This window comes from Ceratotherium simum, chromosome 3, assembly GCF_057802395.1.
Source record: "Ceratotherium simum simum isolate JZ-2026a chromosome 3, ASM5780239v1, whole genome shotgun sequence".
NCBI lineage: Eukaryota > Metazoa > Chordata > Mammalia > Perissodactyla > Rhinocerotidae > Ceratotherium > Ceratotherium simum.
In genome coordinates, this window is record NC_141902.1 from 91,862,644 (window position 1) to 91,890,234 (window position 27,591).

At 48.9% G+C, this 27,591-nt stretch overlaps 1 protein-coding gene across 4 annotated transcripts; it reads left to right on the forward strand.

Moving 5' to 3' along the window:
* Window positions 1–124: 124 nt before the first annotated feature.
* Window positions 125–26,297, forward strand: MRPS11 (mitochondrial ribosomal protein S11). 4 transcript variants are annotated; one of them, XM_087428915.1, is made up of 6 exons: window positions 147–374; window positions 502–621; window positions 6,544–6,642; window positions 9,502–9,631; window positions 10,931–10,996; window positions 14,712–14,887. In XM_087428915.1, the coding sequence occupies exons 1-6, from the start codon at window positions 310–312 to the stop codon at window positions 14,853–14,855; spliced, it is 624 nt and encodes a 207-aa protein (XP_087285041.1). In that variant the 5' UTR covers window positions 147–309; the 3' UTR covers window positions 14,856–14,887. The 4 variants fall into 4 exon arrangements, with proteins under 4 accessions (XP_087285042.1, XP_087285043.1, XP_087285041.1 ...); XM_004431928.3 differs by lacking the exon at window positions 14,712–14,887 and adding an exon at window positions 11,748–12,152 and having other exon boundaries at window positions 228–374; XM_087428916.1 differs by lacking the exon at window positions 10,931–10,996 and having other exon boundaries at window positions 125–374.
* The last annotated feature ends 1,294 nt before the right edge of the window (window positions 26,298–27,591 follow it).

The following is a 27,591-nucleotide window of genomic DNA, read 5'->3' on the forward strand; positions in this document are numbered from 1 at the left end:
GCGGCCTGAAGGGAGGTCTTCAGTCCCCGGAACTACTGGAATGAACCACTCCAATATGGAGGGGTGGGCGAAGATCTCATGTTAGAAGATTAGGAAAAAGAGGGGAAGTTCTCAGTTAACACTCGCAACTATATTTATTATAGAGCATTTAAATGGGAATAAAAAAAATTTAATGGACTTTATGAAGAGGAATCAGAGGACTTTTCCTCTGCACCCTCCCCCACAAGCGCTAGTGGTGCTGGCCCCGCTCCAGCTAAGCCCGGCTCCTCGGTCGCCGCCGACGGGACCTGACTGGGGTCGATTCAAGTCATGCAGGTTGTAAGAAACGCGGGGTCTTGGCTCTTGCGGTCATGGGCTTGGCCACCGACGACCAGGTGAGAATGATTACCGTCTCCGAGCCCACGGCCACCCACGGGCCTGCCCTCCTGCCCGTGTCCCACGAGCCACCTGGAGGCCAGTGGCCGTTAGGCCTGGACCTCACTGCGCTTTTTTCCCCCGCAGGGTTGTGGCCGGGGCGCCGGCCCCCACCATCCACAGTGGCGCCCAGCAGGTGCAAGACGCGGCGGCCAAGCAGGAAGCTGAGAAGGCGGCGGCTCCGACTCCGAGCAGCAGCAGCTTCAGGTGAGGACCACTGGGTCCAGCCCTCGAGAGACCGACACCACCCTCCAGAGTCGCAGAACCAGTGAATTCCCAGCTCTGTCACTCGCCATCTGTGGGACCTTATGCAAACTAATCCCTGAGCCTCAGCTTTCTCGTCTAAAAGTGGAAATAATGCCGAGAGAGGTTGTGAGGATCAAATGAGATGAGCCTTGGCACAAAGTGGATGCTCGGTGAACATTTGATGAGTGAAGGAGTAAATGTCGAAGGCATATAGGAGATATCAACCTTTTTTCCCTCTAAGAAGGGGGATCACGTCAGACTAACAACCTTCCCTGGGCATCGGACACAAAAAGAGGGGAGGGAGGGAGGTGCTACGCTGTGGTTTAGATTATTGTGCACTTTTTAGAGTTGGTCTAAGGTCCAGGGTGGTTTTTGTGCTCAGTCCTAGGGCCTGGCATCTTGCTTTCCACCAGTACCACCACCTGTATTTGCTGAGTGGACGTACTTCACATCCATTTAACAAACATTTACTGAACCTACTTGGTGCCAGGCACCATGCTAGGTGCTGGGAGTGCAAATACAAAATCATTCCTCCCCACAAATAGTTCACAGTCTACCAGGGAAGACAAACATGCAAACATCACCATAATCTGATCAGTAGTATACTGGAGGTAAGAACTGATTGCTTGAAAGTATGAAAGAATGAGTGTCTCACTCCTGAGGAAATCAGGCAAGACTGCTGGGAAGATAATGTGGAGCTAAGAACCAAATTGGATGGGAGTTCAGCTGGACGATATGAAAGGGATCATTTTAGGCAAAGCTAACAGTCTAAAGGCTTGCAGTATGAAAGAACATGGTGTATTCAAGTGTGTGTGTGATGGCAGCTGAGGCCAGCAAGTCAAGAAGGAATCAGAATGCTGAGGGTCTTATCGGTAATCCTGGGACTTGTACACTGTCCCCATTGTAGGCAGTGAGGAGCTGCTGAAGGCATGTAAGCCAAGATTCTGTTGTAATTCAGCAATGTCAGGTACTGTTCAAGGTGTTGGGGACACATCGTTGAACAAACACAAAAATCCCCACCCCCATAGAACTTAAATTCTAGTGGATAGGGGACAGTAAATAGAAAACAAGTAAAACATGGGAGTGTGACAGATGGTGAGGGTGTGTCTAGTGTTTGTGAGGAATAGCAAGAAGGCCAGTGTGGAGTGAGGAGTAAAAATAGGGAGATGGGGGCAAGGGTTGCAGGAAGCATGTGGGGCTCCATCCTGTATGGCCTTGTAGGCCATCGTAAGGACTTCAGCTTTTACTCTGAGTGAGATGGGAAGCCACTGGAGAATTTTGGATAGAAAGTTGAAATGACATTGCTTACATCTTAAAAAGTCCCTTTGGCTGCTGTGTTGATATTGAACTGTAGGGAAGCAAGGATGGAAACTGGGAGAAGTCTTCTAAACAGTTAGAAGATTTGAAATAATCCAGACAAGAAATGATGGTGGCTTTCTGGACCAGGGTGACGGCTGTGAGGGTAGTGTAAATGGTTGGACTGATACAGAAAGTAGAATCAATGGGATTTGTTAATGTCAAGTGTGACAAAGGAGAGAAATGAAGGAGCACTCTAAAATTTTGGCCTAAGCAACTGGAAAGATGGAGTTGTCATTTATTAAGATGGGGAAGACTGCAGGAGTTTGGATTTGGGTGGTTAAGATTGAGTTGCTTAATTAACATCCAAATGGAGATACGATGTAAGCTATTAGAAATGGAGTTCAGGGGACATCTGAGTTAGGGATATACATTTGGAAGACTTATCGTATAAATGATGTTTAAAACCATGAGTCTATATAAGATCGTCAAGAGAGTAAGTGTAGATAAAGAGGAGAAGAGGGCCAAGGGCTGAGCCCTGGAGCCTTCTGGCATTTAGAAATTTGGGAGATGAGGAAGAATCAGCAAAAGAGACGAAGAAGGAACCTCTAGAGAGGTAGTAAGAAAACCTGGAGAGATTTTTTTTTTTTTAATGTGATTCAAGGGCAGAGAGATCAGCTGTGTCAGACACTGCTGATATGATAGGTCAATATGCTGATGACAGAACTGCTCATTGGATTTAACATTGTGAGTTGGTTAGTGAGCTTGACTAGGGCATTTTTGGTGGAGTGATAGAGCTAAAGTCTGATTGGAGTGAGTTCAAGGAGAATAGAAGACAGGAAGAAACAGCAAGTATAGTCAGTTCTTTAAGGGGGTTCTGTTGTAAGGGGGAATAGAGAACTGGGCAGTAAGTAGCTCAAGGAGGCTTTGGGATCAAGAGGTTTTTGTTTTCGGTTGGGGAAATGATAGCCTGTTTTGCTGACAGGAATGATGCAGCAGAGAGGGGAAAGAACAGTGATGCGGGAGAGGGAACGTCACTGGAGTGATACTTGAGAGGCTCACACAGGAGTAGAGCATCATAACAGGAGAGAAGGCAAAGATTGTGGCACAGATGTTTGGCAGTGGGAGCTGCAAGAAATTCTGATTGCTTCTATTTCTCTGTGAAGGTCATCAGCTGGCAGTGAGGAAGCAGGAAGGAGTTGGAGGTTGGAGGGGACAAAAGAAGGTATAAAATAGTCATCCAGAAGAGTGGAAGGATCATTGAACTGGGGATGTGCTGTATGATTGCCAGGCCGTGCTGAGGGCCCACTTGGTGTTAGAAGTTATTCAAATAAACAGTGGTTCTCAGCTGGGAGCAGTTTTGCCTCCAAGGAGACTTTTAGCAATGTCAGAAGACATTTTTGGTTGTCACAACTTCAGGGACAATATCTAGTTGGTAGAGGTCGGGGATGTTGCTAAACACCTGCAATGTGCAGGGCAGCCCTCCACAACAAAGAATTATCTTGTCCAAAATGTAACTGCTGCTGAGGTTGAGAAACCATGATATGTAGAGAGACCAGTCAACATGCTGTGTACTTTTCTCTAACCAACTGTATAGATGCTCAGAGCGGCTGGAGAGATTAATTTAACCACGGTTAGGGGTTTGCCGGGAGGGTGCAGTGAAGTAAGCGGGGGCAGAGAATTGAGAGTATGCAAGGAAGTAATCATAATGATTGGTCATGGGATTTACTCCAAGTCAAGGGAGCAGTGAGGGCATGAGGGGTGTGAGGGAAAGTGAAAAAGTGGTAGGATCGGGGGATTGAGGGATTCCTGGAGTGAGGGTAGTGGAGGGAGCCAGGGAGTGTGCCAGGAGCTGGCGGCCTGAGTGTGGTGCTGGAAACCGAGGTTATGATGGGGTTGCAGGTGTGGTAATGTGGTAATGACAAGGGCTAGGTGTGACCACAGGAGTAAGTAGCCAGGGTAGCATGGAGGACACAGGATCATTGGGGAAAAGGAGGTCAAGAAACAAGCCAAGGGGTTGGGAGGATCTTACAGAAATCGCATAGGTAACTATGACAGGAGTAGTGAGCCAGGAGCTATAATCTTTGCATTTTTCTACATTTATTTGTATTTTAAAAAACGTCTTTAGCCACAATTAGAAAATGGGTTGAAGACCATGAGGCAGGGCCCTCTCATTTGGGAGTAGAACTACACCTTACCCAGCCCAGGTTCCAGCATCTGCCACATCCTGGGTCACTTTGGGTTGGTTTTGCCCGGGGGTAAGCAAACTACTGCCTGAAGTGCCCACGGCAGAAGTCAGCCCTCCTTTTCAGACCCTCAGCAGAAGAGAACAGCTATTTTCAGTCCTCAGCCGTTCAGAAGAGATGCCGTGTGTGCTGGCGCCTTGCTACCTTTCCCTGGTGTGAGGATGGGTATGAAGAAGCAGCAGACCAGTGCCAGAAAGCTTTGTCTTTCCTTTTTCTGGGCTCCCTTGGGGTGAAACACTTGTCCGTTTGTGCATTGGACCTGGGAGATTTAAAGGCCTAATCTTGTACTTGCCTTCAATTAAGTGGTTCAAGCTCCAAATCCTTCCTCGTTCAAAAACCTTGCTATATATGAGAGGCATTACAGTGGTGTGTTTAGACTTTAGTAGTCTTTAGTTTTTTGACCCCCCAAGTCAATAGTGGAAACTATCAATGGGGAAGTGATTTAAACATTAATGTCATCGGGGGCCGGCCCCGTGGCATAGCGGTTAAGTGTGCGCTCCGCTGCTGGCGGCCCGGGTTCAGATCCTGAGCACGCACCGGCGCACCATTTGTCAGGCCATGCTGTGGCGGCGTCCCACATAAAGTGGAGGAAGATGGGCACAGATGTTAGCTCAGGGCCAGTCTTCCTCAGCAAAAAGAGGAGGATTGGCATGGATGTTAGCTCAGGGCTGATCTTCCTCACAAAAAAAAAAAAAAGTCATCTCATCCTCTTTCTGTCTCAGTGTGTAGCCTACTGAGAGGCTAAACCATCTTTAAGATCAGGCCTAGCAGGAAAGAATACACTTGTAACTCTTGAATACCACTGTGTTATTGTTTTGTTTTGTTTTTTAAACATATCTCTAGGAAAGCAGGTAGGGCTGGGGAGGACGGTGCTCAGATAATAGTGTATTTTCTGAACAAGAGTCCATTGTATTTTAGGTGGCTGTAGGGGGCTACCCACTCGGATCTGATCTGTGCCTGTAGGCAGGGTGCAGCAGCAGGTTTACGTGCTTCTCGAATGCTGAGTGACGGTTGTGTGTGTTTGAAGAAAAGGAAGCACAGCAAGTTGAGCCGAGCTCTGACCTGAGGCGAGTCTCCTAGGTCCAAGGCCTGGCTTCCCTAGCTAACCCTGTCCCTCTAATTGTACCTCAGTTTCTCCACCTGAAAATGAAGAGTACTGACCTAGAGAGAGCCAGAGAACAGATTGGACTGACATAGAGAAAGATTTTGAACTCAATACAATGTCGAGGCCAGTGTTCTCAACCCTGAGTTCACATCTGATTCACCTGGGGTATTTTAGAAATGGATTCTTGGGTCCCATCCAGAAGTCTAGGGTGGAGCTTAAGCATCAGAATCACGTGGTTCTGGGCCGGCCTCATGGCTTGGTGGTTAAGTGCACGCGCTCCGATGCTGGTGGCCCCGGGGTTCGGATCCCCAGCGCGCACCGAGGCACCACTTCTCCATCCATCCTGAGGCCGAGTCCCACATACAGCAACTAGAAGGATGTGCAGCTATGACATACAACTATCTACTGGGGCTTTGGGGGGAGAAAATAAATAAATGAAATCTTTAAAAAATAAAAAATAAAAAAAATAAAATAAATTAAAAAAAATAAAAATAAAAAGAATCACGTGGTTCTGCTGTTCAGCCAGCATGGATTACCACTGGTCTAGGATAGGGGTTGACAACCGGGGCCCCTACCCAAATCTGGCCAGTTGCCTGTATTTTGTAAATAACGTTTTATTGGAACATAGTCACACCCATTAATTTACTGTTGTCTGTGGCTGTTTTTGTGCTACAGTGGCAAAGTTGAGTAGTTGCAACAGAACTTCATGGCCAGCAAAGCCTAAAATATTGACTGGCCCTTTACAGAAAAAGTTTGCTGACCTCCATTCTAGGGGATACTGATTTTTTTTTTGAAGTATTATTAAAATTTTTTTGTCTTTTTTTAATAGAAAGTCAAGATATCATTTGTGGTTGATGAAACAAGAAATAGAGGTTTGACTTTATTTTTTAAATTGCAGTAAGAGTAGCCTATAGAGGATTGAAAATAGTAATCTGATTATACTAGAAGGGACAAGGGAAGGTGGGGAGTGTGGATTAAATTCTCTTTTCTTGGAGTAGAAAGTCGCTAGATGTGTCTACAGTCACCAACTCAAGAAACAGCCAGTTAAGCACAGTGTTCACAGATATGGCGGTAGCATCCGAAGGATTAGGGGACCTCAGGAGCAGGTCGAGTGGAGGGCTGCTGTTTTTCATTATTAGTTCATCTGTACTGTTTGATTTTTTTAAAACCCTGTGGCATTTTTTTTTTTAATTTAAAAACAAACAATTTTATATAAAATGTTTCTTCTAATTGCAGCATTTACCCTCCAATTCCAGGACAGGAGAGCTCTCTGAGGTGGGCAGGAAAGAAGTTTGAGGAGATCCCAATCGCACACATTAAAGCATCCTACAACAAGTAAGCGGGAAGGGAAGCACCTGGGCAGGTCTAGGGTGGGCTTCTTTCCCCTTCGTGGGGAGGGCAAGTCAGGGCTGGCCCTGGGCACCCTGCTGGGGGTGGAAGTCAGGGTGCTGGGTGCCGCATGATGGTGCTGATGCAGAGGTCCTCCGGGCTCCGTCCTTCTTGTTTTGGGAAACCACCTCTGTCTTTATAAAGTTTATTCAGATATCATGAAAATGTGAATTAGGTGGGGCGTATCATATTGATAAGCTTTCTTTGCTTTCCTTGGGAAATGTATTGCCTGGTTCTGCTCAAGAGTTGGAGAGAGTGTATGTTAGGGGCAGAAGGTCCTTCCATGAAGGTATTTATTAAGTGTTACTGAGTCCTGGGGGATAGGGGATGGGTGATAGATAAATAAGATGAGAGAGATGATTTAAGAATTTTGATTTATTAACAAACTAACCAAAACATAAACCTCCAAATAAGTCTTGTCCCTTTAAAGTACTCACCTTGGGCCACCATGCACTGACCTCCAACCTTGTAGGGCTAAACGTGAATGGTGATTTCACATGACGAGACCAGCGTGCTGTGTGGCTCACAGATGGGTGTTGAGAGAGTTCCCAGCTGTGTTTTGGCAGCAGAAGCCTTGCTGACATGAGTGACAGTTTTGTAGGCCAGCCCCAACTTGGAGATGAGATCAGTATTTGGTCACGGCCTGCCCACAAAGCAATTTACAGAACCACACGAGAGACTGTTGGTAGTCACGGATAGAGTGTGGGGCACAGGTGAGAGGCCATAGGATTCCTTTCAGCATTCATCTGATAAGCTCAAAATGAGAGCAACTGGATTTCTTTTTCTTCCCTTCTCAGGATAAGGACATGGTTAGCTCTCTGTTTGTGTTTTTAAGTGTCTGTGGCCTACTCTATAGATCTCTGTTGAGGTTGTCTCAGGGACAGGCAATTCTCTTATGCTTCTGTTCGGTATAGAAAACCCAGGAAGCCCTGGGAGAGGGAAAGCCCTGGCAGCCATAGCCAGGCCAACAACAGATGGCGGAGCCCAGGGCTGACTCCAGGAGGTCTCTTCATGACCACTCCTCCACTACTCTCTTCACTGTGAGTTCTCAGGGAGCTCTTCAGACCAGAAGACAGGGCAGTGATGGTCAAAGGGGAAATGGAAAACATGTCTAAGGATTTCTTGAAGTTATTCTTAATTTTAATTTAACTTGTTAGAGATGATTAGAAAAAGTTTCACTTATTTAAAAAAATTTTTCTTAATCTTAGAGAATAGAGTGTCATAAGCATTAAAATAATCCAATATGATAATATTGCTAACTTTTTTTAGGTATGATAATGTTTTGTGGGGTTTTTTTAAAGAGTCCTTATCTTTTATTTATTTTTTTTTTTGGTGAGGAAGATCAGCCCTGAGCTAACATCCATGCTGATCCTCCTCTTTTTGCTGAGGAAGCCTGGCCCTGGGCTAACATCCATGCCCATCTTCCTCTACTTTATGTGGGACGCCGCCACAGCATGGCCTGACAAGAGGTGCATTGGTGTGTGCCCGGGACCCGAACCCAGGCCACCAGCAGCAGAGCGCACGCACTTAACCACTACGCCACGGGGCCAGCCCCAAGAGTCCTTATCTTTTAGAGGTGTATGCTGAAATATTTACAGATGAAATGATGGGTCTGGGATTTGCTTCAAAATAATCCTTTAGTGGCGGAAAGAAGGGAGTGGAAACAGGGTTTATAGATGAAACTAAATTGGATATGAGTTAATAATTGTTGAGGCTGAGTGATGAGTCCATGGGAGTTCATGTACTATTCTATTCACTTTTGGGTGTATTTGAAACTTTACTTAATGAAAAGTCTTTTTAAAAATTACCTGATGTGAAACATCTAACTTCTTAGGAAAAACAAGCCAGACAAGGACATCAAATTTAATTTAAACACCGGCTACAGGGAAGATCCTCAGAGGAAAATGTGCCACCCTTCTTCTGGATGACACTTAACCACCCTCAGGTTATGGAGCTTGTCTTAGTCAGCTTGGGCTGCTATAGCAATATGCCACAGACAGGGTGGCTTAAACAACAGACATGTATTTCTCACAGTTGTGAAGACTGGAAGTCCCAGATCAGGGAGCCAGCATGGTCGGGTTTTGGTGAGAGGTCTTCCAAGTTGCAGATGGCTGGCTTCTCCTTGTGTCCTCACATGGTGGAAGGGGTGAGGGATCTCTCCCAGGTCTCATTTCTAAGGGTACTGATCCCATTCATAAGGGCTCTACCCTCATGACCTAATCACCTCCTAAAGGCCCCACCTCCAAATACCATCACATTAGGAGTTAGGATTTCAGCAGGAATTTTGAGGGGACACAAACATTCAGTCCATAACAGAGCTCTCTTTAGTTTATATGACTTGATGACTTGTCAGTTTTGTGTTTTTGTTTTTGTTTTTTGGTGAAGAAGATTCGCCCTGAGCTAACATCTATTGCCAATCTTCCTCTTTTTCTTGAGGAAGATTCACCCTGAGCTAACATCTGTGCCAGTCTTCCTCTATTTTGTATGTGGGTCACTGCCACATGAATGGCATAGGTCCACCTGGGATCCAAACGCGCGCACCCGGGCCGCCGAAGTGGAGTGCACTGAACTCAACCACTAGGCTATGGTGCCAGCCCCTTGTCAGTTTTCGATGAGGCTTACCAAGATAATTCTGACCTTTCCTGATGCCTTCTATAGGAGTTCAAAACACATTCATCCGAAAAGCTCTAAGGGAAAGCAGCTGGATATCTTTCCTTCTCGTTCAGGCTTGTAAGGGCATAGGTTAGCACTGTCTCGTTTCCCTGAACAGTCATTATATCCTCTCTGCCTCCCCTGCCTTCCCAGCACACAGATCCAGGTAGTCTCTGCTGCTAACCAGCCGCTTGCCCGCGCTTCCTGTGGCACGGAGGGGTTTCGGAATGCCAAGAAGGGCACGGGCATTGCAGCACAAACAGCAGGCATAGCTGCCGCAGCGGTAAGTGTGTGTTCTTTCTGCTCCCTCTGAGGTGAGTTCCACTTTCTGCATGGCTGATCCCTGTGAGGAGAATTCTCCTTGAACTAGCTGTTCAGAAGCAATGGGGTATTTGCCAACCCTTGTTAGTTACCCTAACATTGGGGTGGTTTGAAGAGGTCTGTGTGAAAAGGCTTCTCTTCTCTTTCTCTCAGTTTCAGTAGAAGTGAAACGCTTGTTGGTTCATTCTAGAAGAGGTAAGAGCCAGGTACTGAAGGCTTACCAAAGCTGCCTCAATTTACAGACCAGTGGGATGGGGCTGGGATTGTTGATAATAGTCCATTTGGAGAAGAGGTGGTGTGGTGAGGTCTTTCATGCAGTAGCAGTTTGAGTGTGAACTGTTGCAGGCCTTTCTAGAAGCAGATTGGCAGTGTGCTGCTATGTGTATATTTATCGAGCATCAACTATGTGCCAGATATTTACATTCATTATCCTGAATCCTCAGAAGACCCTTGGCATTGACCGCGTTTTTCAAGGCTATTTGAGATTCAGAGTGTACAACTTGCTCGGGGCCACGCAGCCAGTTCCGTTCCCTGAACTGGACCCAGACTGGTCTGGGACAAAGCCTGTGTGCACTGTCTGCTGTAGCACAGGCCTTACAGAGATTGACACTGCCAAACTCGAGTGTTTCCTGAAGGAAAACCTTGACCTTCAAACATAGCCCAGTGCCCAAAAGTATTGATTGCTGTGTATTAATGATCATCAAAATCTGCTAAATGTCCACCAATGGACAGATTATATACACTTAAAAGAAGTATGTCAGTGTTAACAGTGGCTTCTGCATGGTAGGTTGAGTGAATTCTGTGTGTTTTCCAGACTTTCTATAATGAACTGCCTTTATAATCAAGAAAGAAAGATATAACTGTAACTAAAGATTTAAAATGATAAGGTAACACTTTTTAAGTGGGTATTTAGGTTCAGCCTTGCAGTCCAGAGGACCTCCTCATGGTCTGAAATTCTGCATTTACCCACCTGAGACAAATCTGAGTGATATTTAGAAATCTCCGTTAGGTGGCAGTGCTGTCCTGGGCTAAAAGGGATCACAGTTGACTGTAAATCTGTGACTTGACAAGTTCTGTGCTCTCTGCTGGTGTCCTGCACTGTGGCCGTCTGTCCTTTGCTGCCTTCTCTGTCCTCTGCCTGTTCACATATGTGGGTTTCTTTCCCTGGGGCTCATCACCTGTTGCTTCAGGTGGCAGTAGCAAGAGAGCTGGTAGAAGTTCTCTCTCTCTGGAGCACTAACCACTTGCTGCTCCTCTCCAGAAAGCTGCCGGGAAGGGAGTGACCCACATCCGAGTTGTTGTGAAAGGCCTGGGGCCAGGGCGCTTGGTAAGTGACCGGGACTCTCCACTGTGAGTGTGCTTGCTTCTTTAGTTCGTGCAGAAGCGGGCTTGAGAGCAGAGTAGAGAGAGTGGAAAAGGACCCTGTAGAGGATTTCCATGATGGCTTGAAGTTTCTTTCTATTGTTCTTCTAATCTACTAAGCTGCTCAGAGCAAGCCCAGATCACTTATTTTAATTCATCAGACACTTATTGAGTACCTGCTGTGTGCCAGGCACTGGGCATAGAAAGGTGGTCCCTGGGGGACTATCACAAATGGATCCCTCATGCAGACTAGTGAGGGCAGTGGTGAAGCTTGTGCCCAGGGTGCCGGGAGCCCATTGGTCTGATGAAGACAGCTTCCCCACCGAGGTGACATCTCTACTGACTTTTCAAAAATAACGAAGTATTAGCCAGATGTGGTGGGAGAGATGGGACATTCCAGACAGAGGAAACCACAAAAGTGTAATGCTTAAGGTGTATTGAGTTGACAAGTAGTCTTTGTTCTTAGATTGTAAAGTTCAAGGGAGGAAGTGCAGGTGCACCTAGAGAAGTGGACAGCACTGAGGACTCGGTTAAGGGTTTTGGTTGGGAGGCGTGTGTGAGAGAAGAGAATAGGGTTGGGATTGTAGGGATCAAAGCCAGTGAGCCTCCCCACTCTCCTCCCCACCCCACCCCGTGCCTCTCTGAGCCCTATCAGGACATGCTGGGGCGTTGTTTCTGGGAGTGTGCCATGCTACTGTTCCTTCTGCTCCTTGCAGTCTGCCATCAAGGGACTGACCATGGGGGGCCTGGAAGTGATCTCAATCACAGACAACACCCCCATCCCACACAACGGCTGCCGCCCCAGGAAGGCTCGGAGGCTGTGATGGCAAGGGAGCCTGCGCCTGAACCTGACCTCAGTCGCGCCTCCTGCTGGACCTCATGGAAAGCACACTGTCAGAGCCCTCCAGATGAGGGCTTGTTGGAGATCCTTCAGGCAGGAAGGGAGAGCTTTGCCTCCTTACGTGGTAGCCTTTGCTTGTTCCTTCCACTGGAGATCCATGCACCCAGAAGTGAGGCCGCGCCTCTCTTGGACACAAGGGGAGCTCCAGGGCAGCTGTGGCTCAGATTCCAACCAGTAAATGCCACCTCTGCACTGCAAAAATAAAGATATCTCCACCATCTCTAGCAATTTATGAAGTTTTTGCTTCCAGAGCTGCAAACAGTAATCCCCACTTCCTCCTGAAAAAGAGATTGTGAAGTGAGGTGAGACCCTGGATGGAAGGGTTAAAATGTCAATGTGAGGTGCTTTTCCTTGACACTTTCCTCTTTGGTTTCAGATATTTCCTTTTTAGCCCCTTAACCAAGGTTCCCCGAGCTCATTGTAGCAACTTTTCTTATTAACTTGTAATTTGGCCCCAAATTGAGAGCTTTTTGCCTCCTGCCTCTCGAGTATCCTGATAGTAGAAGATTTCACTGTTAGTGGGTATGTTTAAAGTCAGCCCTAACAGTGAGGGAGGATTGTCCTGCGTTCGGATTCTCTAAGAGTGGACAATCAGAGATTCCCCACAGTAAAGTCATCGTTTACACACTCCACGGGATTCAGCAGTCTCAACACCCAAAACTGAGTGACCCTAAAGGGGGGAGGCTAGACTGACATAAAACAAGATTCTCTAGAAAATAGGGTGGATGGAGGGATGCTCGAGAGCAGAGCCCAAATCGGGAAGTGCAGAAAAGCAAGTTGGTGTGGAGCCTGGGTGGTGCTGACACAAGGGGGCTCAGGCCAGGCTCCCCAGGCAGGACTACCTGCTGGTTAGTCAAGGTTCCAGGGTCCCTGGATGCTACACAGAAACCAAAGGTGAGGGCTCGAGAGACCCCTCCTTGGGTCAGAGAGGGCCAAGGATGAGAGCAGCACCAAGAGATGAAGAGGAGGGGTGCACATACACAAAAGCACTGTGCCTCCGAGCCCAGTCTGCAGGAGGGGCCTGCTGACCGCCAAAGGGAAGGCACTGTGGGCTTCCGCATCTGCCCAGCCAGCTGAGCAGTGCATCTGCCTGAACTCGATGTAGTTAATCCACAAATGCCCTCTTACATAGGAAAGCAGCTGTGATACACAGGGGCAGAGAAGGGGGACGACCATGACCTGGATGTGAATTTAGAAGGAAAAATATCTCCCTACTGCCTTCTCTTCCATCCTTAGCAGGATCTGTGAAGGTGAACTTGTGCCCAGTGACTAAAGAAACCTAACTGGAGGCTTCTGTGTTAACCACTGCCAGAAAGAGTTACACTGTTTTACCACAAAACTACATGTAAACACGATGCGTAAAAAACGCAGGGCTCTTGAGAACTGCTCTGTGATTTGATATGGTTTTGCCTTTCTTCAGGTGGACAGAGGGCCTGGAGCAATTGGGCAGTTCATCAGTCAGGGCCTGAAAAGACCCGGATGGTTTAAACGGCTTAAAAAAGCAGCTTCATGAAGGTTCTTTAGAGGTGTGGGCAGGGTTAAGGGAATAAACATGCTGGAGCACTCAAGGCCGAGCAACAGCAGGAAGCGGTTACCGCCCAGCGGCAGAGGCAGGGGAAGAAAGTTCCAGAACCTGGCAGGGGCTGTTGCAGGGGGATGCAGCCTCTGCCATGACCATGGCCTGGCAGAGAGAGGGAAGAAACACCCTGGCTGCTCCCACCCTCTGGTCACCTGCTGATGTCCCCTGTGGCTGAACCCAGAGAGAAGCAAGAAGGCAGCGAGCAGGGTGGGGTGGTCCTCGGAGGGGCAGGTGGAGAATAGTGAGCACAGGTGGTCTCTGTCATTCCTCAAGAAATCCTCTGCACGCCGTAGTCTGAGAAAGTGTTATTTTATTCACGAGGGCTTTGAAAAGGAAGACACTGCCCAGGAGAGCCTACAAGCACAGACAGGACACTGGGAACCCTAAAGGATCAATAGTCTTGGGCTCAGAAACAGATGCCTGGCACAACCGCCAGGAGCCAATTAGTGTGGGTCGCCATCGTCTGTAAGGGTGTCCTGGACAACGCACACTGCTTTGTCATGAGCTCTCAGTGCACACGGTCATGTCCAGGCTCTGAGAGGCCAATGAAACTTGTGCTTTCTTAAACTGCATTACCTGTTAATCATTAGTTCTTGGCCACTCAAAGACTGGCCCTCCTCAGGGAGACTGAGGCACCTCAGCGAAGGCTGACCAACGAAGGCAGTTATGGTTTACCTACAATACCGAGCTGCCCCGGGCCCTGCGGCCACAAGCCCTTCCAGCAGCAGGCCTCGCTGTCCTGAGAACACAAGTGCACCATGTGCTTGCTCTTCCCCCAGGCAGAGAAGAGGCAGAGCCTAGCGTTGGGTCCCGAGTATTTGCACAAGCAGAGTGTTGGCATCAGCTTATGTGACACACTTCCTTGTCTCCTGGCAGCAGGGCCACGGATTATTTCTATGAGTGCATCTGCAGTTTTGCTTCTGCCAGCTCAAAGCTGGTGGCCTTAAAGGGAAGCCTCTCCCCTCCTCTCCTCCCCTCTCCTCTCCTCTCCTCCCCTCTCCTCCCCTCCTCCCCTCCCCTCCTCCTCCCCTCCCCTCCCCTCCCTCCCCTCCTCCTTCTTCCCTCTCCTCCCCTCCCTCCCTCCCCTCTCCTCCTCTCCCCTCCCCTCTCCTCCTCTCCCTGGTCTCTGCCTCTGCCAGCAAAAAGACAAGTACAATTTCTTTCCTTTCAGCATAGGCACAGTGTTTTCCTTTCTTTCAGCCCAAGTCATCACCTGACACCAAGAAGTATCGTCACTGCCAAAATAAGCCTGTTGAACCTAGAGTACCTGGATGCTGGCAGAATATCTCTCAGCACTTTAGGAGAAACCATTTCCAGTCACCTCTGCCTGCAACCTGGCTCTGACGTGGCCATTAAAAAAATGTGTATATACCTTCCCCCTGGGCTCCTTTATTCTTTTTCTCTATTCATTTTTTCCTATTCTGGAGTGACACCTTGCCTTTTAAATCTGAGTATTATCAGCCCAAAGTGATGGACTGGTCACTGTCAAAGCAGAAATGTCCATTCAACCAAACTGAGCAAACACGAGTTATTGCACAAACACAGGCTGGGCACTGGGGGTGCAGAGACGACACTGTCATTACTGTGCTGGAGCTCACAGTCTAAGGGAGCTAGACAGGCATGTGGCTGAGTCAGAAAGAAGTCCATAAAAGGCATGAATGTTATTGGTGTTTGAGTGAAAGAATGATCCCCTCCGTTTAAGGGATGGAATGGAAGGCTTTGTGGAGGGGATGGCAGGCAAGACAACCAAACAGATCAGCGGGTATCCTTAGGATTGGACACTGGCCAAGCAGCATGGCCCCAGGTTAAGGGGGTAAAAGATCATCAGCTTACTTCCTGGGTGTGGCTTATTTGGCTCTGTGGGTCATGGGCTTCAGACTGGATAGGAAGATGAATGGAGGTAAAAGCTTACCAAAGGATTGAGAGAAAAGGAACAAGTCAAAAAACTTGGGGTCACACCAAGAATAGAGTAGGTTCAACAGATGTGATGGAGAAAGGGAGATGGGCATGTAGAAGGCTGTAGTCAAGAAAGAACCTCAGAATTAGAGTTTAGAGCCAGCTCATTTACAGGCGATGAAGTTAGGTATGTAGGCATCTAAAATAGAGTGAAAATAAGAGTCACTGAGGTTTAAGTCAAGAAACTGAGATGTGGACAAAGAAAGCTGTCAGTCTTCATGGTGAAGCCCCAAAGCAGATGTCAGGGAAGGGGATAGAGAAGAAATCTGTGAGACAGTGGAAGTCCCCAAACAAAGTGGAGAGGCCCAAAGTACAGGAAGGAGCATAAGAGGTGAGGAAGAGGGGAGTAATCGATAGCATGAACTTCAAAAGAGAAGGACTGTTGCGAGGAGGTGGCAGAACAATGTTCCGGAAGGGGGATGAGGTGTTGGCAGCATGTTGACACCTATCCCTGGCCACTGAGGGGTGAGATGTGCAGAGTTAGGGGAGGAGGGGGGAGGAGTGTGGTGATGAGAGGCTGTCTCCTCTCAGAATCGAGCTCTAGGGACCACGGAGGGAAAGGAGGGGTGAGGAGAGTCCTGGAAAAGAATGCAGGCTGTAGGTTGGGGCCAGGCTGCTCGGTGTGGTGACTGTGGATGGAGGTGCTGAGAAGGGGTGGAAACGAGGACAGGGACCTGTCATAGCCGTGGTCTGGATTGGAACCTGTGAGCAATGTCTGCTCTACTTCTAACCTGCTTTCATAAAAAATACAAAAGGTCAGAAACCATGAAAAGATGCTCAATCTTACTAGTAATCAAGGACATGGAATTAAAATGCATGACCATCATTCCCCAAATGATGCTAATCAGAGCCATGGCGGGGATGAGATTGCCCAAGAAAAAAGCAGAGAATGAGGAAAAGAAGATGGCCAAATTGTAAATGCTGTGAGGAAGACAAGACTGCAAAGGAGGCAGGGGATGGAGCGATCAGAGAGACAGCAGGTGTGGCATCTCAGAAGCCAAAGGGGCAAGCACCTCAAGAAGGAAAGGACAGTCCAAGTGCAGACTGTGGCTGAGAGATCAGCTAGGAGCTCACGCAAGATGAGCACTGGGCAATGCTCGCTGGATTTGGTCCCATGACTGTCACCATTCACCAAAGGGAAAGGGGCGGAAGAGAGTGGGAGGTGAGGAAATGGAGATTTGACCAAGGATGCTGAGTCTTCTGGTAAAGGCTGTGTCATGGCCACAGGGAATGTGAGGAGACCCGCACTCTGCCCTCAGACCCCGTGGGCCATGAGTCGGGGTGTGGAGGAGCCCTGGACCTCAGTGAGAGGAGAGGGAAGAGGCTTAGAGCTGGGGAGAAGCAGACCTCAGCAAGGTGGCAGGAGGCCAAGCCTCAGAGGGAGACAGCCTGTGCGGGGCACCCCGTGACTGGCATGCCTGCTGTAAGTTGGGAACAGCAGCGTCTTACTTGAACAACGTGGGCACCGGCAGCGAAAACAGAACGTCCTTGCAATCAGTACACAGGGAACATTTCTTTTTTTTCCCCCAATATTCCATACAATTGTTCTGAAATAAAAGGGCCCTCCCTCTCTGAGCTCTTAATCGGGGGAACATAAATAGCTAGAGCCTCTTCAGAGGGAAATTTGACAATGTCTGTCAACACTTAAGATGTACAGACCTCTGGCTTCGTAATTCCCTTCTAGGAATTTGTCGTAGAGAGCAGTCTTTCCAGTAGAACTCCCTGCATAATGGAAATGCTCTGCACTGCCAGCATCCAGCCACTAGCCCACGTGACTCTTGAGTACTTGAGATGCGGCTGGCATGACAGAGGAACTGAATTTTAAGTTTTATTTAATTTGAATTAATCAAAAGATAAATAGTAGCATGTGGCTGGTGGCTACTGTACTGGACAGTGCAGCTCAGATGTTCTTTCACGTGTGTAGCAAGTATGCAGGATACATAATCACTGAGGTGCTGTGAGGAACGGTAGAAGATTGGGACCTAAATGCCCATCAATGAGTGGCTAGTTAAGGAAATTCCAGTCCATCCGTATAATGGAATGTTAGCCATGAAACAAGCCAAGGTATTGCTAAGTGAAAAATAAAGGGGGGCAGGCAGGACAATGTGCATAGTATAGTCACTGATTTTTGTGGAAAAGGACAGGATATATGTACATAACATGCCCCAAAATGGTGGCCTTCTCTCCAGGGAGGGAAACTGAGTGACTGGGAAACAGGAGGAAAGAAGACTTTTTCACCTTTAGAAGAGGGTGCCAGGTACATGTTGTTGTTTATTCATATCAATTAATGAACCAATTAAATAAAAATAGAAATGAATTGGTTTATAAAAAATGTATAGAAGCTGCAGCGTCAGGCATTATGTAAATTATCTGCTGAAGTGTGCGGTAACATGTTTTTTAATAAATATTTTGACACCCATAGACCCTGTAACACCCCCTGCCCGACTGGTGGTCCAGTATTTGGGGAAACACAACTCACTTGGCTCAGAAATTTCTTCTGGTAATTAATCTGCCTTCTCCCCTCTGCCCGCCCGGGTTCAAGTTAAATTGGTCACGTGCTCTGCGATTTAGCATAAGTCTGGCCAGACAAGTCGGCCTGCATGTCCTTATCGCTTGGCTAGAAGGAGGGGCAGACAGTGTAGGGCTCCGTTTCCATAGCGCCCTGTGGCGGCTCAACCACCTTGGATTTGTGTAATCCCCTTGAACCGAAGGGAAATGTCAACTGAGGGGCAGCGTGGTGTCACAGGTGGCCCTGGCCAGCAGGACACCTGTTGTCTAGACCCAGCACGCAGGCTGTCAGGCCACACTGCTCTTCCCCCATCGGACCTCATTTACCCCCTCAGGACAAGGAGGGGCTTGAGTGGGATGCAGCTCTGGCATCCCAGGAGCCTACACTCACTCATGGGTGGGAGGGAAGCCCAGGTCCTGAGGTACCAGGACCGCACTGGGGGAGAGCCTCAGGGTGCAACTACAGCCTGACTGGGGCCCCAGAAATGCAGCAGCCTTTCTCTCCAACAGCCCGTGCCCTAGTCAGGCTCCCTGCTGCACATCCCCTGCAGCCTGCTGAGGTGGAGAGACTTGGGTTCTGGGGACATGCAGGCCCGGATTTGAATCCCAGCTCTTCATCAGTCTGAACCTCAACTACTCCACCTTCATGAGGCTGCTAGGGGTGTTCGCTAAGACAACTGTGTACTTCGCTGTACACAGCTGGTGCTCATCCAGGATGCTTCTGCTCTCGTCTTACACTGCTCCCTCAGGCTCCAGTCTGTGGGGTCCTGGCTGGGAACATAGTGATGAACGCAGATGCATGCCCATCTTGCTGCCATCATCATCGTCATTGTTATTATTATCATCATCAAAGCTTTTTTCCCTGTGATTTTAATCAGAAAATTTCTGTAGGACCTAAACACCCAGTCTTCTACTCCCTTAAATCCAGTCACCTGTAGAGTAAGCTAGATTGTTAAGAATTTGCAGCCAAAAATTAAATTAAAAAGCCAAATGACTGAAGCATCTCTCCCTCAAGAGTCTTTCTTCCCTCCCTCCTTCCTGGAAGATCTATCAATACTCAGATACAATATCTCCGGTGTAAAACCTGATAGCTGGCCTAAGCAGCCTAGAGGCTAGTGAGGGAGACAAATTCTGAAAAAGTCCAAGTCCATTGTAACACCACCAGTGCTACCAAAGAACGGGCACGTGTGTGTGTGTGTGTGTGAGCACGTGTGTGTGTGTGAGCACGTGTGTGTGTGATGGTAGTGGTATCAAGGAACACTTCCTAGAAGAGGTGACTCCTGAGCTCAAAATAAGAGTAAGATTTAGGAGGCAAATGTGGGGGATGAGGGGCAACAGGGGAAGTTTCCAGCAGAGAGGACGGCATGAGCAAAGGGCACAGTGCGGAAATGACACAGTCTGTGCAGTAAACTGCAAACAATTCAGAGCATAATTGAAGTAGGGAGGCTGTAGCAGGCTGAATAAGGGCCCCCGAAGATACCAGGTCCTAACCCTGGAAGCTGTACATGTAACCTTATATGCAAACAGGGTCTTTGCAGATGTGATTAAGTTAAGGATCTTAAAATGGGGAGATAATCTTGGATTATCTTGGTGGACTCTAAATGAGATCACATGTATACTTATAATAAGATGGAGGCAGCAGGAGGTTTGACTACACAGACAGGAGAAGGGAAGACCATGTGACCACAGAGGCAGAGACTGGAGTGATGCAGCCACAAGCCAAGGACCGCCTGGAGCCACCAGAAGCTGGAAGAGGAAGGAACAGACTCTCCCCTAGAGAAGAGATGAGAGATGCGAGTCTGACGGAGAACAGCGGCAATCAGAACTGTCAGGCAGGGCCCATTCAAGAGAGGTTCAGGAGGCAAAATTGCTCTTTCTGGGTGGAAGAGGGCCAAGAAGCACTGAAGCTGCCACAGGGAGTGTCTAACAGAAGGGATCTGTGGGGCTGCAGCCCCAGCTCCTCACTGACGCCCAGAACTAGTAGGCCTCTGAGAGGTGAATGGGCCCTCTGAAGGGGCAGAGGAACCTCAGCCATTGCAAGGAGCCCTCTCCAGCCCCTCGGCTGTGCGGGCTGAGCACAAAGCTGCTTCCAGGAGAGGACAATCAGAGGATACTGACAGCACATCCCTGGGAGCAGGCAAAGCACATGTTTTTGTCCTATTGGGATTGGGATAATTGGGGCATTAACGGAAATGCATTTCTCACCTATTTTCTGTCTGATTGAAAAGTACTTTGCAGTCATTTAGAGCCCTCACACTCCTATAATCAGAGCTCACGTCGCTCAGACAGAGGCAGAAAACTGGGTCACCACGTGGGCTCCAGAGCCCTCCCAGGAGGTGACAGGCAGAGCGCAGGCCCACTCGCCTCCCTTGCCCCCCAGGATGTAACCAGCGCTGTGCATCCCCTCGGTGAGGGACACGTCCAGGAAACAGGGCAGACTTGGAGTACTGGGATCCAACTTGATTCTTCTCCCATCACTGCCTCAAATCAACCATGTCAGATCTGCCTTCCTGTACCCCTGAACCGCATCTCAGGAAGATTCCATGGCTTTGTGGTTACTGTCAATTGTAAGAATAAGTCCCATTTTGAAAGTTACAACTTTCTTTCAGGGATCTGAAAGTCCACTCCAACCTGTAACAAAACTTCAGTCTCGCGGCTGTTCAAAGCTTCTCCCCTCGCCCGTCTGCAGCCTCGGTCTTCACTCTTCCAGGGTTGGGATGGAGGAGGATGGAACTAGGGGGAAAGTGCAAAGCTTGTCCTCCTGTCTGTGGGTCTCTCTTGGCCAACACTGGCCGTCACACCTCCGTTACGACAGGCTGGCCCTTGCATGGGCCCAGGGTGCACTCTTCAGAGACAAGTCCCCACCCACGCAGAGACCTCTGCCCTGGGCCTTTCTGTGGTGGACACAGAGTTGTGCTGCCCAGAAACCCCTCAAGGAAGGGCCTGTCGCCCAGCTGCTGGGAGCGCTGTCAGCCCCAGGAACAACCGCAGACAGCTGCCTTGTCCCAGTCACACTCTTCCAGGTGGCACACCCACCCAATGACTGATGAAGGCCCAGGTAAGGGCCTGGCCACTTCAGCCGAACAGGGGCCGGCTCTGACAGGCACTTTCAGCTCCAGCTGAACCCCATGGGTTGGTTTAGGTTGTCAGGCCTGCACCACAGCCCACCTTCTCTCTGCCCAACCCTGCCTCCTTCCCTCCCTTCCATAGGCATCCATCCTGGGCCACTCCCTAATTAACATCTTGTACGTGGCACTGTCAGAGTCTGCTCCCTGGAGAACCCGAACACGACCCCTTCAGTGATAAGTGTGTGCACTCTGTGGCTGACCTCTCCCCACCCATCTCAGCTCCTGGCCTTGTGGCCTACCCCACCCAGACTCCTACTGCGGGCACCCCTGAGCCCCAGTAGGTGATCAGGTACCAGCGATGTTGGCTCAACCCCAGCTCCCTCCACAGTGCCCACTGAGCCACAGGAACCTTGGGGACGCCCCACTTATCCTTGCCCCACCAGATGGCAGCAGCATGGCTTACCCAACAACTGCCCCCTCTCCTTACCCTGCTCTGCCAACCTCTCACCTCCAGGCTTCTCCTGGCGGGAAGCAGGCCCCCCTCTCTGTCTTCAAGTATGTGCCCCACCCAAGCTCCGTGAGACCCATCAGAGTTTTGCTCCCAAGAACTCTCTTGACGCATTCTGCTTTAGAGGTGCTGTGGAGCAGGCTCACAGTTTTTCTGCAGCTCCAGATGCTTCTAGCCAGGGCCTGAGACACCACTCTCCCCTTCCATGGGCACCCCAAACTCTGCAAGCCCCCTGTCCCATCACTTGACTTTAGAGCAGGGGAAAGCAGTAGTGGCTGTATATAAGGTCTCACTAATTAGTTGTGCATGCGTAAGACTTGGAAGGAAGAAGAGACCACCCCCATCCCTGCTTTGGTTGGGGAGATGGTGGATTTTTCCCACAGCAGCTTTGCGAGTGTTGAGGGGTGATTGTGGCAGTGGCTGCGGCAGCATCCCCATCCTCAGGTCAAGGAGAGGCCATGGTCTGAGGTTACCCATGCCCACAGTTGTTCCAGAAGCCTTGCCTTCCTGATGGGGCAGAGGCAGCAGCTCCCTAGAGGGTCTGCAGGGATGTTCTGGGCCCTTCCAATGGTGTCATAAACACCTAATTTCTAGTAAGAAATTCTTTTCTGCCTAAAACAGCTGAAGTAGTTTCTGTTTCCTGTAACTGAGTCTGACTGGCATAGTACACCTTTTCACATTTCAGTTCTCTTCCTTCGCCTGGATGGGGTGGTGGTTGTTGAATTCGTTTTACTATCTTTTATTAAGTCCCGCATGAATATGATTAGCCCTTTTCTTTACCACCCTTCTTATCCTCTACTGTGCATATGAATCCCCAGGGGACCCTTGTTAAAAATGCAGGTTCTGATTCAGTGGGTCCTGAGTGAGGCCTGAGAGTCTGCATTTCTAACAAGTTCCAGGTTAACACCTTTGCAGTAACCCTGCCCCAGACCTGCTGAAAAGCACAGCTTTAGACTGTGAGGGGACTTAGCATCTGTTGTCCTCAGCTGTGGGCCTTTAGCTGACATTCCAAGGCAGCAGGAAGAAGGCCTTTTACCATCCTGCACAAGCGGGAGGCTGGGCCAGGTGTGAGTCAGACACACTCAAGGCCCTCCAAGATTATATGAGCCAGCTCCTACTGCACACAGAGCCTGGTAGGCGGTGGGGACATGGCCTCTCGCCTTCTCCATGCCTTGTGACTAGAGGAGAAGTCCCGCTTCCCAGGCACAGGTCAGCAGTGTTTCCTGGTTGGACTTGGGTTTCCATCCTCAAAGGACCAGCACTTCAGGAGCGCAGAGGAGCAAGGCAGTCATTCCAGCAGTGGACCAGGGAAGGAAGGCTCAGAGGGCTGCAGCTGCTGAGCTGGGCCTTTGCGCCAGTGACAGGGTGGAGAGTGTCACAGGCAGGAGAGGAACAGTGGAACACTGGTTAGAAGGCAGGACAATATCACCAGCTGGCTGCGTGCTCTGAAAACACCCCTCCTGAGTGATGTGTAGGACAGGATGGGGCCAAGTGGGGGCAGGGGCAGGCTGGGAAGACCATGCAAAGGAGTTTGGGGCACACCTGAGGATTCTGAGCAGCACTCTGATCAGAGGCATGACAACATTCAGGAGGAGATGGAGGTGGTGGCCTGAGGAGCAGAGACACAGGATAAAACGGTTCTGAGTTCACATGTCCTCCCACTGGCCCAGGTTACAGGAGCCCAGCCTCATGGAACTTAACTAGATGGTATAAACAGATCTATTCACTCAGGTGGCTTTCGTGTTTCTTCAAAAGTTAGAACACTAAATGGAACAACAGAAAAGAACATGTTGTCCATTTAGATTACACCATAAACATGAGCTTTTGAGGGGCAAATGGAAAAATACGCAGCACAGCACTCAATAAATACATGTTGGATGTGTCAAATGAATGAATGAATGTATAAGGCTAGAGCAAGTTGCCTTGGACAGGGGTGCTCCAGGGGATCTGGGGTTGCCCTCATCACAGGCAGTGCAGCGCTGGGCAGCCTGTTCCTTGGGGACCACCCCTCTGCTCCTGCACACCCAGACCAGATTCAGTGAAGTGGTGACTGATCACTAGAAACTTACAGATCGTTTTACTGAAATGTCTAATAGACATCTCGACGTAACATGGCCAAAATAAAACTCTTGATTCTCATTCCATCCCCAGAAAACCCTTTCCCTCTCCCAGTCTAACCTAAGGTAGCTAATGGAACCACTTACCCAGTTCAGGCTAAAAACCTTTGGAGTCATCCTTGGTTCCTTTTCCTTACCCCTTTGCAGAATTCATCAGCTGGTCCAGCTGGCCCTACCCCAGAAGATACCCCAGTCTGCCCACTTCTCACCATGCCTACTGCTGTCACCCTAGTGTTGCCTGGCCTGTTGCCTTGGCCTCTCTGTTTCCTACCACCCCTTCCCGCAACCACAATCTATTTTCCACCCAGCAGCCAGAGTGATCTTTTGAAAACAAACCGATGATATCACTTGTTTATTAGTTTCCTCGTTTGTGTTCTGTCTCATTAGCCAGAATGGAACTCCATGAAGGCCGGGACTTCTGGATCTGCGGTATCCAGAGCCTAAGCAAGTGCTGACATGTGATGAGTGCTCAACAAACACCTGTAGGACTCACTGAATAAAGGAGCCTGAATAGTGGCGGGGGCAGGAGCCTCACTCCTAACCTTCCCAATCACCCGGGGCTGCCCTGACCAGCCCACACTGCAGGGGAGCACAGACCCGGCTGCAGCTTCAGCCATATTCCAGAAAATGCCATGAAAATGTTGGGGAGCATTAGAAAATGTGATTTTTAAAATGGTTTACTAGAATGTTTCTGGAGAAACATTCCAAAACAATAAGTAGAAAGACTCCGGATTGCCAACAAGATGAAGGACTAAAATGATACACAGGAGTGGGTTCTCGATATGGTCTGTAATTCAGAACATTAGCCAGTATCTGATTCTGAAAGGACACCAAAGGGATGAGTCCAAAATGTGAGAAAAGAACTTAGAAATGAAAAGGGCGGGGATGTTTTCCTTTTTTTTTAAAATAGGTACTTAATAAAAATGTATTTAATGAATCAACTGCTTATATAATATGAAAAAGAAAATATGCCCAAAGTGTCATTCTAAGCTTTAAAGTAAAGACAGACTAGAATGGTTCCAGAAGCAGTATTCTGAAGAGGGGTGACTAGGGAATCCTAGCATTCTATATACCTCTGGTGGCTTACCCATGTATTCCTCTGCTCCCAAGTTATTCAAATATTTATTTTGTTGTCCGATTATTTTGAATTTTATTTTTGAGAGCTGTTTCAAATCCTTTGTGAAATGAGGCAGGTAACAGACAAAACAAATGAAATTAGGAGACCCAAATCAAAGGGGACATAGAGGACATGGAAGAGAGAGGAAGTGAGAGTAGGACAGGAGAGATGCGATTCACTCTGGTTACACACTCTGGGCCCATTGTCCTAGTTTTACATCTTACTTTCTGGAAGGGAGGAGGTTCTCTGATAATTTGGAAAAGGTACCTGGACATCAAGAGGTGGGAGATTCCATGGCCTTAGTGATGACCCTGTCAGCTTCTGTTGCCATGGGAGTGGAGATTAGCAAGAACTAAGCTCCCAGGGCTCAGAGGTGCTAGAAGGGCCAGCCAGAAGGGCCCACTGCGCGTCTCCACCCACTAGTCACTGAGGTTGCTGGGTACACCTAATCCAGCTGTCACCATGTACTCGCCCTCCTTTGCAAACAACAGCTGGTTGGGGCTGGGCTTCATGGCTTCCCATCTGCCACCTGCCCTCCCTGGTCAGAGAGGAGCCCCACAGGGGCCTTATCCCTCAGAGCATCTCCCCTCCTTCTTCCTGGTTTGAATCTGTGGCTCAGATGTGGATTTCCCACCCTTTCCACATGGCCAGCTGCTGGCAGTGTGAGTTCCAGTTGTGCCATCTGCCCCCCTCTATCCACACCCTTCTCCAGGGCCCCTACATGGAGGGGAGACGGAGTGGCTGAGCTGCAGACTCTGAAGTCCGACTTGACTTCTGCTCCAGCTCTGTGACCTTTGGCAAGGTACTTAGTCTCTCTGAGCCTCAGTTCTTCCTCTGTAAGATGGAGACAGTAATAGTAGACATTAATAGTAGACATTTCAGAGAGCTGAGAGGATTCAGTTAGTTAACAGACATAAAGAATTCTACAATGTCTGGCTCAAGTGCCCAAGAAACATTAGCTCTTTTATGTATATAAAGCATTCCCTGTGACCCTCCAGAAGGCACCCTGGGCGGCAGATCTCCCCTGGAACTCAAGCAGGGCCTTCAACTCCTTTTGTCTGTGCTCTGATAAGGAAAGCCAAAGAAGCACCTTTGTAACCTCTTCAGAGAGTGTACTGACACCTATGGATGGACCTTCAGAATCTAGTGGAAAGATGATAAAACTGAAGGCCTGCACACTGAGTCTGGCCCTGTCAGTGACTCCCTCATTCTTGTTCTCTTAGTTGGTTCCTATTCCGTAAAATGAGAATCATTTTGCCTAATCCTCATTACTCCAGCAGTAGAATCTCAATAATTTTATGCTGTTTCCAGATGTGAACTTGTTACCAATTTCACCTCACTCTGGTGGGACTCCAACCCACATTCAGAGGAGCTCCGAGGAGGGCTTGTACCCATAATCTGTCCCTTCCCCGGAGGATTCTTTTCTGTTCGGTGTCACGGATTTGAAATGAAACTGAAGCTGAGCGTTCAACAGCACAAGCTTTATGCAATGGCCAAAGAATGGAGAAATGGGAACTATGTTCACAAATCGACTTCTCAGCTCTTGGGGCAAGTAAACAGTTGTTATAAGGGGTCAAGGTAATGAAGGGGAGGAATATTCATCGTATTTGGGGAACGGGGCAGGCTTTTCGGGGGAACAAGGATGCCACCTCTTTTCTTATTTGGTCATATCCTGCTGTTGCCATGGCACTTGTAAACTGTCATGGCGCTGGTGGGCGTGTTATGTAGCATGGTAATGCATTACAATGAGTGTATAATGAGCTGCGGGTCTATGTCAGGTCAAGTCAGACTGCCACATTGCCTTCACCTGGTTTTAACTGGTTTCAACTAGATGTCTCAGCCATCTCCTCCTTCCTCTGTTGTGGTTTCCTGTAAGCTAAAGACAACACGTTAGGCTTGTTCTGAGCAGGGCTGTGGTTAATGTCTTATGGGGCCTAGGGCCAAGGTAACAAACTGTATTTAGAAAACACAGTTTTATACTAAAATATTAGTATTTGGGGCCACTGCCCTAGGAAGGGAGCTCCCCATGCTAGCCCTCTTGCTCAGCTGGCTGGGGAGTCTGGCATGGGCTGATGGGCAGAGCCCCTGTAAGGGGGGCTGGTCTTTGCTCCCTGTTACAACTCATACAATGTAGAACCCCACAAAGCCAGAAAGAGGTTCAAATGCTGGGGGAACCAAACAAATGACAATGTCACTCAGTGGGTGTGAAAAGTAGAACTGTGGGGAGGAGCCCACTAAAGTCATTTAAGGGTGAGTGGAGGCCTCGAACTTGAAGGCAGTGGGAGCCTCTGAGTTAGGTGGCTTCTGACACCCTGTCAAGTCCCGCCTCGCTGCAGGGATGTTGCCATGTCAGATTGCCCACAGGTCTGTGGTACTTGCAGCACTGAGTGCCTGGGCCCAGCCACCACTTTCTCTTTTCTAGAGAAGGTGTGGAGGAGACCTGATCTTCCACAGCCTTCGTCTGTACTGCTGCCCTGAGCCAGGCTTCCTGTGGTTTCGTGACTCACACAGTATAAAACACGCTCCTAGAAGGTGTCTGCAGGCTGAAACAGGCTCGCCTTCGCCTGCGCAGTGGGGGAGCAGAGAGGCAGTGGCTTCCTATTTTCACTTCATCAGTAAGAAGCAGCTGGAAGGGAAGCCAGAATTGAGGGTCGTCATGTCCCATGGTCTCTCTAGAAATGGGAAAAGCCAGTCCTTTCTCCCCATGGGTAGAATGACTTGAAAATGCCAGGTTAACCCTTCAAACACTCACGTGCACCCACTCAGACCCAGGGAGGGGATGTGTGCTCCTTGAGAGAGGGGCTGC

Bases quoted from the DNA above. Each gene is read 5' to 3' on its own strand.
- MRPS11 (XM_087428915.1), top strand. From the start codon at position 310: ATGCAGGTTGTAAGAAACGCGGGGTCTTGGCTCTTGCGGTCATGGGCT. The intron at 375-501 runs GTGAGAATGATT...TTTCCCCCGCAG, and splicing joins GCTTGGCCACCGACGACCAG to GGTTGTGGCCGGGGCGCCGG. The intron at 10,997-14,711 runs GTAAGTGACCGG...CCTTTCTTTCAG, and splicing joins GCCTGGGGCCAGGGCGCTTG to CCCAAGTCATCACCTGACAC.